At 47.5% G+C, this 11,137-nt stretch overlaps 1 protein-coding gene across 1 annotated transcript in view; it reads left to right on the top strand.

Moving 5' to 3' along the window:
• The window catches only part of CYSTM1 (cysteine-rich transmembrane module containing 1), a gene marked incomplete at its 3' end in the record, with an annotated part of 53,438 nt that extends 42,301 nt beyond the window's left edge, over positions 1-11,137 (top strand). The window contains exon 3 of the mRNA XM_015422312.1: positions 11,121-11,137. Within this exon, the coding sequence (XP_015277798.1) occupies positions 11,121-11,137 (17 nt within the window). The remainder of the gene's footprint in view (positions 1-11,120) is intronic.

Below are 11,137 nucleotides of genomic sequence, written 5' to 3' on the forward strand. Positions count from 1 at the left end.
ATAATATCACATTTAACATTGGCTTTCACATATCCAATACCCATATTTCCCTTTCCCCCCTCCCTTGCTAGTGGCTTCCCGCAGTGCTCGACCCTTTTTCCCTTTACATTACTTATATTTGCTTAAACATTTTAAATTCTATTACAAGATAACATTTCTATCAATATTGTTCTAAATACAATAAATTGTGTTTAACGTCCCAGGTTTCCTCTAGATAGTCTTTAAAGTCTTTCCAGTCTTCAAAAAATTCTTGATCTTCTTTGTTACTCAACTTTCTTGTTATTTTGTCCATTTCCGCCATAAATAACACTTTTTGTATCCAATCTGAGATCTCGGGCGTTTTCTCTTGTTTCCAGCATTATGCATACACCATTCTCGCCTCTCGGGCGTTTTCTCTTGTTTCCAGCATTATGCATACACCATTCTCGCCGTTGTTATCAGGTAGTTTCAATCCTAGCAATAAAATCTCTGGTTCTTTTTTAAAACTACACTTAAACATTTTCTGCATTTCACAATGACTGATGAACTGCATTCTAGATAGTGAAGCTTAAGAGAGAGAGAGAGAGAACCAACCTAAACTATCTTGGATGGGTCTGGATGCAGAGAGGCATCATGGATGTGTGTGAGAGGAGAATGGAAGGGAGGGAGGCCGTTTCCCGGAGGCCTGTCAATCAACTTCAAAGGACAGTGACCGGAGAGTAAACAGGAAGAAAGCCCACAGTCTGCCTATTGCATTGACTGGTTTGCAAGCCCCCCTTGGAGGCTGAGGCCTGAGACAGTGTCGTGGCCTTCTCTTCCAACAAACCAACAACTGCCCATACACGTGCTTTCTCTGCCGTGGCTCCCACCTTGTGGCGTGGCCTGCCCACTCTCCTGGCTTTCTGGAAACTACATGAGCTATTCAAGGGGGCTTTTCTGCTCTGGCCCCAGCTCCTGCCCAACCTGGCAGTTTGAAAGCAAGAAATTGCAAGGAGATAAATAGGTACCGCTTTGGTGGGAAGGTAACAGCGTTCCGTGCGCCTCGGTGTGTAGTCATGCCAGCCACATGACCACGGAAACGTCTTCGGACAGCGCTGGCTCTTTGGCTTGGAAATGGAGATGAGCACCGCAACCCTAGAGTCAGATGCAATTGTGTAAAGCTGCACAATACAAAATGGCTCACAAACTTACTTGGATAAATGATTGGGACTTGCAGTCTATATTGCGGTATGTAGTATATTGTTAATAGTTTCCTGTTATGTAATTTCTGTCCTGCTTAATGTGTCATGTGAATACTTATGCTCTCCTCCTGTTTCTTTCTGGTGGTTCCAAGCTTCTAATCTCCTAATGCCTTTGTCACCGAGTGTCCTGTTTTGTCGATCGTAGATCTCTGTAGATAGATCAAGATGGGTAGTCTGTAGCAGTAGAAAAGAGCAAGAGGCCAGTGGCACCTTAAAGACTATCAAAATTTGTGGCACGGTATGAACTTTGGTGAGTCACTGTGTGACTCACGAAAGCTTATACCCTGCCACAAATTTTGCTGAATCTTTAAGATGCCACTGGCCTCTTGCTCTCTTTTCTCCTGACTCAGAGAGAGAGAGATTGGATTTATACCCCGCCCTTCACTATCCAAAGGTGTCTCAGAGCGGCTTAACAAACTCCTTTCCCTTCCCCTCCCCACAACAGACACCCTGTGAGGTAGGTGGGGCTGAGAGAGCTCTGGCAGAAACTGCTCTTTTTAAAGGACAGCTCTTATCAGAACTGTGACTTGCCCAAGGTCATCCAGCAGCTGCAAGTGGAGGAGTGGGGAATCAAACCCGGTTCTCCCAGATTAGAGTCCGCACACTTAACCACTACACCAGACTGGCTCACTATGTGTAATCCACCTGCTCTTATCAGAACTACGGTTAGCCCAAGGTCATCCAGCAGGTGCATGTGGAGGAGTGGTGAATCAAACCCGGTTCTCCCAGATTAGAGTCCGCGCACTTAACCACGACACCAAACTGACTCACTATGTGGAATCCACCTGGAGTCCCTGTGATAAAGGCAGCCTATAAGTAACGCAGATAAAAGTGACCATGGGGGGGAGGAATGGGAACTTCAGTGGGGAACAGGAAAGGCTGTGCTGGGTAGCCGCATGGCCGAGATGGGGAAGTTATTGCTGGAGAAGTGTGTATGTGACATTTATAACTGTGGGTGTAGGAAGCTGGGTTAGGTGGAAGGCCCACGAGCACACAGGAGGTCTGTATCAGAGCTTTCTATTAAAATGGAAAACAGCTGTTAACGCCATCTTTCAAGGATTCTCCTTGTTTTGCTCAAAACACCAAACTGATTTAATTCAGGCGACCGAGGACTCACAGCAGTGCAGAGACATTCTTTGAAGCACGCAGGTGGAAAATCCCAGCCTTAAGCCTTGAAGTTGTCTGCTGCAAAGCAATGCAAAGAGGGCCACGTGCTGCTGATAGGAGTTGCGTCAATGTCCTTCTCGTTTTGAGCTGGAGTCCCACCTTGCATCAGATTTCCACTCCTGGAGAACAAGTGTTGCCTGGAGCAGAAGGAGGCGGGCAGGTATTGTGTTTTGCTCAGGCTGGGGCTTTTTCCTGGACGACTGTTAGGCTTACTTGCTTTGAGACATCTAGATAAAGTAAACTTTTCTCTTGAGTCAGGAAGACATCATGTGCCATGTGGCAGCCATTCAAGGTGGGCTGAAGATTTTGGCTGAGGCAGGAGGCTGGAGACAATGACCCTCCTGGTCTCTTCCTGCTTTGTGGGGAAGAAGGTCCCTGTGGTGTTTCAGAAGAAGGCTCTGTTCTCTAGCTAGCTGACTACTCCACAGAGGTTGCAAAGGTCTGACAAGGACTGCCTCCTTCAACTCCTGGGTGGAAACCAAGAGGGGGCAGCAGAGTCCCATTATCCGGCTTTTCTCGGGAGAGTCCCTATTTATGGGCAGATGGTGCTCTCTTCTTTCAGTCTAGTGCTGTGGCTGGCCGTAAAACAGCTGCACATCTCCCCGGTCTCTGGGGCACCATTTATATGAAACGGCTCTTCCTCCACAAATGTGTAGCATTAGCTTTCACAAGAGGTTGCAGCCACCCAGCCACAGGTGCCTGGAGTCCATGCGTACTGGGGCAGGAGCTCCGGGTAGTATCCAGAGCCTTTGTGGTGTAGTGGTTAGAGTTTCAGGCTAGGATCTGGGAGCCCCAGGTTCAAATTTGGGAGCCCCACGTTTATTTATCGCACCTGATACAAGGAGGTGGAGACTGTTAGAACTGGGACTAGCTGATATACTTGATGAAATAGGATGGTGGCAGCAGCGGCTGTTGTGGGGCCTGTCTCCTTTGGTGCAGAAGAGATGCCAAGTACAGGCTTCCTGCTGGTTTCATCCACCGGTCTTTTGCAAGGAGTTATCCGACAGAAGAGAGCGTGAAGCAGTCCTCTCACATCCCATCCCCCCCCTCCCCCCGCAGCTGCAGCAGAAGTTAACAAGGAGTGACTGGGCAAAGTCTGCCTGTGGTGACGACTCAGTGTGCTTATTGCAGCAGGGCAGAGGTGGAAGGCGAAAGCAGCAAGCGAAAGCATCCTCCTCCTTTTCCTTACAGTTGCCGTGGCTCCCTCCCCACAGGAAGGCCTTGGCCTCTGCAGAGATTCCAAGCCAAGCTGCAGTGAGGTCTGCCAGAGCGTCGAGCAAAGCAGAGAGCTCGCTTTGTGCAGGCAAATGCAAAAACCGTGTTTGTGAGACTCGTCTTTCATGCAAACTGGTCACACAAAGAAAGGTCCAGATGGATTTCAAGGCAAACATGTTTGGTTAGTTTCAGGGAGGCCAGGTGTTGGCTTTGCAGGTGCATAGCTGGAAACGTTATGGTCGATAGAGAGGGGGTGTAAGGGGGAGGGGGGGAGGTCAGCACAGGACTGCGAAAGCCTGAATAAGGCAAGTGAATTGCTAAAGTTATGAGATGTGGAGGCCTGCCCTGCACCCGACTTTATTTTCCCAGTGGAAAGCTTGGGATTTGGGACGCAAGGCTGGAGGGGAAATATTTTCTTGTTGGCTTGACTGAAATGCTAAAGAGAGACGTTTTACTCACTTAAAATGTCTTATCTAATGCTGTAAAGCTTTTTATCTAATGATTCCTGTCCATACTGTAGATGAGCGCAACATAGTAAATGTGACTAAGTCTGTCAATACGCTACAATGTGCATTATGATACATTCCTGAAGAATTCACTGTCATAAAATAAACTCTGTCTCCAAATAGGCTTCTAGTCCAGTTGTGACTCTATGTGACTGTTTCTGTCCAAGTAATAAAAAGGTAAAGGTTCCCTTGCTCAAAAGCCAGTCAAATCCGACTCTAGGGTTGCGGTGCTCATTTCCGTTTCAAAGCCGAAGAGCCAGCGCTGTCCGAAGACGTTTCCGTGGTCATGTGGCTGGCATGACTAAACACCGAGGCGCACGGAACGCTGTTCCCTTCCCACCGAAGGGGTACCTATTTATCTACTTGCAATTTCTTGCTTTCGAACTGCTAGGTTGGCAGGAGCTGGAACGAGAGACGGGAGCTCACTCCGTCATGCGCCACACTCGGGTCTCGAACTTCTTAACTACCGACCTTCCACAGCCTGCAGTTCAGTGTCTTAACCACCGCAGCTCTGCATATTTCAGTATTGCCCAGATTGTCAAAAAAACGGGGGGGGGGGTAGTCTTGCATGGCTTCAAACATTAAACTTAGAAATATAGAGCTGGGAGGGACCTTGAGTGTCATCTAGTCCAACCCCTTGGATAGCACAGGGAAGCCACTCCCCCGGTGACCCCTGCTCTACACCCAGCGGAAGGCAAAAACCCGTCAGGATCCCTGGGCCAGTCTGTCCCATCAGGTGGCGACCTAGTAGCCTCTGCTTAAAAACCTCCAAAGGAGAGCCAACTACCTCCTGAGGACGCCTGTTCCGCTGATGGTGAAGCTTGAATAAATGTCTTATCTAAAGTTTTTGAAAAGCACCCAAGCACTTGTCAGTCACACACACACCCGTGCATTTGCTTTTCATTCCTCAGAACCCTGGAGGGCAGGATGCAAACAGGGAAGCCCAAGACCCTCTCTGGCTCTTCTGTTGTTTCAAAAGTCCGAGTTAGTCCTTCCCAGCAGGATGTGTTTAGCTACAGTGGAGACATTGGAGAGGGGTTGTGGTGGTTCTCTCTTGTGGGGGAGAAGCCTCAAACCTCTTCCCAGGGCGAGTGGAAGGCCTGTTGTCAGGGGTGGGCAACACATGGGACTTAGAGGGAGTTTTTTCTTCTTCAAGAGGCCGTAAGACCCTTATCTGAAGAAACCTTCATTGCCTGTGGGTGATGCTAGCCATTATCAACCTGTTTCTAGCCTTCCATACTTATTGATAGAAAAAGTGATAGAAGAACTCTGGGCATATGTGGATGTCTGCCCTTGATCCCATTGCAGTCTGTCCTTAGGCCCGGTTTGGAGACGGGGACAGCACTTATTGGACCTGTTTTTGTTGAGACTGTTGACCACACCATCTTGACAGTGTCTCTGGAAGGCCAACAGGTAGAAGGTTTGTCGTTTATTTATCACATTTATAACTCACCCTCCCAGCCAAGGCCAAGTCAGGGGTGGTTGAGATGGTTCTGCTCCTATCCAAGTGGCTATCCATGATAGGCAGTCATGATCAGCGGACTGTGACCAGTCCTCCCACCAGTGTTCTTTAATATGTATATGCCTCCATTGGTGGAGAATGACCTGGCACTGAGGGACCACCTGTCCCCAGTACGCGGATGAGATCTAGCTATAAATCTCCCTCTAAGCTACCAGAAGCAGCAGGCTCGGTGGTAGGCCAGGTTGCACGGCTGAGGTCAAGTGAGCAAGGGTGAACAAGCTGCAACGGAGTGCAGGAAAGACTGGAGTGATGCTGGCAGGGAAGATCAGTGGTACGGGGTTGCCACTAATACAAATGGATGGCTTTGCTTCTCTGACTTGGTGAAAAGCCTGAACATTTAATCCAGAAGTACTCTGGAAAGCATGGCTGCGGTCACACGGAGCATTAGCCACGCTACCGCGACGGAAGATAGACGGGCTTTCCGGGCGCGATCTCACCGCCACATCTGGGAAGCGTAGAGCTCCCGTGGCGAACCCAAGGCTTCCCTCCAATTATGCGCAGTTAAAGACTAGTACCTCGGAAGTACTAGTTTCCGGAAACCGTGGGGCAAGAGCGGGCGTCTGATCGCGTTTCCGGTGGCATCCGGCACCCACCCATGCCCCATTGCGAAAAGGGTTTTTTTCCCCGAAGTCTGCAGGGATGCGCACAAGCACCCAACGGGGCATGCTCATACTTCAGGTTAAAAAAACACACACAACCCCGTTTGCCGTGCTGCGCCGCTTCTTTAGCGTGTCATGTGATCGGCACCTCCCCCCTAACCACGGGACCTCGATGGGTCAGCGAGGGGACGCCTGATCGCGCAGTCACGCGTTATTTCGCTGTGGGGCAAACAGCCACACCTCCCCCCACGATATCCGGCCCGTGTGACTGGGGCCCAGGTTGAGGAAGTGGCTAGGAGTGCTGCCTTCTGTTTATATTGAGTGTGCCGGCTGTGCCCCTATTTTGATTTTGTAGACCTTGCAACGCTGATCCAGGCCACTGCAGTGTTAAAGCTAGATTATTGTAATGTGTCATATGTGGAGCTACCCTTGAACTCTTTGGAAACCTCAGTACAGAAAGCTGTTGCAAGATTATTAACTGGCTTATGCTACTTGATGACACTGATGTTTATTTTACTATGCTCCAGTGCACATGATTATTCTGTAAGCTGCCTGTGGAAAGGAGGGTGTAATGATTCCTTGTTTTATATGTGTGTGTGTCTCTTTAAAAGTTTGGTTGCACGGCTGAGGTGTATTAGAGTGGTTGAAGAGACAAGAGTGGTGTGATTGGTGATTGACAGAGAGGGGGAGGGGTTTTGGAAGTGGTTCTGAGTGGATGAATATGTATGTCTGTCAAGAGTGACAGTTACAGGTTTGACAGTTGATAAAGACAGTTGTTAAGAGAGTTCGTTCTGAGGTCTGTGGGAGAAGCAGACTTGTATGTGATATAAGAGAGTTAAGTTATGTGTACGAAAGAAGTGAGAAGCAGTTCTGTGTGTAAGCAGTTAAGAACAGCCGAGGTTGTTCTGAGAGAATAGGAAAAAGTAAATGAAAGCTAAATTGAAGAGTTACAAAGTTACCTGAAAGATCCCTGTCAATAAGGGAGCAGATTGTGGGTGAAACACCAAGCATGGGTTCAGTATTTAAACCGTACTAGTTACATTGTTCTACTCTTTTATATATGAATTACTTCAATAAATCTTCTTAATTTATTTAAGTATATCAGCTCTGAAAGAAATACTTCCCAAGACCACATAGTTCCCCATAAGCCTTACACTCGACCTACCTACCCAGTAATAGCTAAAGTGAAGTATAAAGGTTTGGAAAGCCTTAAATTTCCTGGTGGCAGCCGGATATACCCAGTAGAACAAAACATAAAGTACACTTTTAAAGGGAAATCAGTCCTCCCCAGATAAGTCGTCCCAAGGGGCCTGTGGAGACCAAGGATATAAATATTTTAAATAAAATGCCTCTTTTCCCTCACAGCCTGGTCTTTGGAGGCCTATCTGTGGCCAACAAGCACAAACTATGCATCTGCTCTTTGTCGGGGGCCGAGTGCAGTTGCAGTCATTGTTTATAGTCAGCATCAGTGTTGGTCCAGAAGTCAGGCAAGGCAGAGTCATTCAGTCCAAAGCTGTACACGAGAGCAAGCAGGTCCAAGATCCAAGTCCAAAGCTGGTCTGAAGGTCACTGGGGTGAAGCACAGTTAGGTGGTGACTTGTTGCTTCCACACAGAGCAGTCTCCCTTGACTGGCTTTTATAAGCCTCTGCTGGAAGGTCTTACTTGCAGCCAGCTGCTTGGGAATAACCCTGCAGCTACTCATCATCAGCAAACCACTGGCATCAGGCCAGGAGATGTGCTTTTTGTCTTCTAAGCTTTCGTCTCCGGTGCTCAAAGGGTGTGGGTGAAACTGGAGCACTGGTAATGACCACCTGGGTTTCATCTGTTGGAATGGGGCTGGAAGGTGCAGGTGGCTCCGTATCTGCTGTCAGCTGTGAATTTTGACAAGCCTGCAGTTCATCTTGCTTGCCAGCTTCTTCTTAAAGATGGCTACACAGGACTCTTCTTCTCCTGAGGAGTCCGTCTTTCCTGACTGACCCACAACACTCTTGTACTTTAGGTGGACTGGGGGGGGATATAGCTTGAGGCTGAGCCCCTCCCTCTATTTTTCCTCCTGCTCTGCCTATGTATGCAGTTGCAGCCAGGGACACAAACACAAGATGAGCACAGAGTTCCACCACGGTGAGGAGCAGGCCAACCCAGCCCAGCAGGTTCACAGCCCATCCATCACTCTTCCCCCCCCCCTTTCTTGGTGCCCAGCCATTCCCCACGAGTCATCCAGTGTTCCTAATTTGGGAGAGGCAGTCTGGAGCCCCCCCCCCCGCCGCCCACTCACAAAAAATGAGCTTCCTTGAGAAGAGGGGTTTCCATGCTTCAAATGTGTGCCTAGGACATCAGAGGCCAGCCTGGCAGGATGAGAGCTAGATTGTGAGAAGGCACAGGGAGACAGGGTTCTGCACTGCAAGCATGTGAGTAGAGCATTAGGAAAGGGGGTGCATAAGGCCCCAGGTTCTGTCCCCGGCATCTCCAGTTTAAGGGATCAGATTTAAGGCTCCGGTTTTAATTCAGTTTACCTCAGTAGTTATAACAATTATTTGTCTCTTTATTGTATACTGAAGGTAAATGATGCTGTTAGAAGGGATGAAATATTGATACCTTTGTAGGATTAAAAAAACGTAGCCAAGAATTTTCTCAAAATAGAGGACATAGTAATGAAATATTATTGCAATGGGACAGCCTTTGTTGAACTTTTATGATGTAATATGCAGTTGTTAAAATTTTGCTAAAGGGGAAAGGTATGTCCAGGTATTATGGGCATTTAAAACCGAAGGTATCTTACCAGGGGTTAATACTATTATTTTTGGGGAAGTATAAGGTCCTGGAAAAAGCAAAAAAAAAAAGCAGCAGCAGCTTGAACTTAAAGGAATAAAGATGATTTTAATTTATTGCCTCCTTTGAATACACTTGTTTTTATTATATTACTGCAATTCTGAATAAATACAATGTGTTATCTTTATAGCTTGTCTAATTTTTTTTGCTAGTTTCCCCCAATATTTATTTACCATAGTTTTTCTTCTTATTGCTAGATTTTTTATAGCTTATTGTGAGGTCTTGAAGGAACTCACTCTCAACAACGCTGTCTTGGCAGTGATTTGTTTATTGAGAGATTAAGAGATTTCAAGCATGGACGGAGTTGTGTCAGAACTGAGGCCTTTGGCACCAGTCCTGCAAATATTCAGGTTTCGAATGACACCCCCACCCCCCAGTGACCCAGTCCAATCAGCCCATTCAATCAGCCCACCTAAACCTAGGGCACTTCTTTAGCCCTCCTCCACCACCTGCGAGCCTACACTTACGTTATCTGCTAAAGCCGGCTAGTGGAGACTGGCACTCAAGGTCATTGTGCTTTCTTCCCCCTTGGAAAGCAGTTGCAAAGGAGCGCAAAAAGCAGTCCTCTGTACACACGAGATACACACACACTCCCCCCCCCCAATTCCCATCGTGAAAGAACAAAGCAATGACAATACAGTACAGGCAGTGAAAGCAGAGACATATGAAATCCATGGCAAACTAGGGCCCAAGTTTGACACGCCCTAACTACCCAAATTTTTCCTTTAAAAAGATTCCTCCACCACCACCCCCTTTTGAAGAGTTGTTGAGAAATTTCAAATCCTTATATAACCTAAAAATATTAATATTGGTTGGGCTGCATCAAAAATAACGCGTCTATAGTTAAAAGTTTGTTTATTGGGCTTGATAAGTAAATATATCCCAACAAAACAAAGATTGATGGTACATGATCTGATTATGCTCCCAAGAATGTTTATAGCTAGTCATTGGAGATTTTCAAGTTCATTAAACATTAAAAATTGATCATATGGAAAGTAGTGAAAATGGCAAAGTTTGGCAAGAACTAGTGGACTTGCATGATGGGAGACTAGAGAAATCTTATTTTGCTCAGAGGTGGCAACCTTTCTATAACTTCCCGAATAGGGGAGTGTCACTTAACTGTCAATATCTATAATTGTGCAGGGTTTTTTTTAGATGCCTCATCAGGGAGCTAGGGGCCAGGGATGTGAAATACTTCTATAAGACTTCTATAGCTAAAAAGCGCACTTCATAATCCACAGGTTCAGTAACTGAAACCACAGGAAAATAATATATATATGAAGGGACTTACCAGCAAAAACTTGAAAAATGACAGACAAAAACACACACGGTGATGACAACTTTTCAGAATGCAGTATCCCGGTAGTGTAGAGCTCTGGTAGCGTATTTACTAAATGTTCTAGTAGTTTTCACCAGAATTCAGCACCCTGCTGAGGCAGAAACTTGGGAGTGCCATTTGTCAGCATGGTGCCATCGCCTGGTCAGTTGTCAATAAGTGAACATTGTGGTCAGACGGGCCCACCTCCAGGAGCCCCCCTTGCCTCTTAGCTGCCCCTGGGAACCACTGCACTAGGCCAAAGGGGGGGGCGGAGAGTCCAGGCTTCTTTGCACCTGGGTCACAAGGCTTGTTTGAGTGTTTTCGGTGTCCCTTAGCAGCAGCTGCCTGAAAGTCTCCTTTAGAGCACTTGGAAGGACAGAATGTTTCTGCCTGCTTGTTCCTGTGCCCCTGGTTCATGGGATGCCACGTCAATGTTTCAGGGAGCCATGTGACTCCAGCTGCAATGCCCCCCAGTTCAGCCTTCTGTGCCATACTGGCTTCTTGCTGCCTCTCTGCGTGAATTCTGGCCCAGGGGATGGTTGAGCCACTCATTTGTTTCCCAGTTGTTGATCAGCAACAGCTGGGGGGCCGGAGGGCGAGTTCTGCAACCGAACCCCTTTCCTAGCCTTGTTCGCTGGCCTTTGGTGGTCGCTGTGGAACGACTGATCCAGTTTCTCGGGTTTCAACGTTCCCGAGCGGATGCAGCTCCTCTAAGGGCCTTGTCCTGTCTTTCCTCTCTGCAGTGTACGTTGTGGAAGAG

This window comes from Gekko japonicus, unplaced genomic scaffold (genome assembly GCF_001447785.1).
Source record: "Gekko japonicus isolate JY-2015 unplaced genomic scaffold, Gekko_japonicus_V1.1 scaffold738, whole genome shotgun sequence".
Taxonomy (NCBI): Eukaryota; Metazoa; Chordata; class Lepidosauria; order Squamata; family Gekkonidae; genus Gekko; species Gekko japonicus.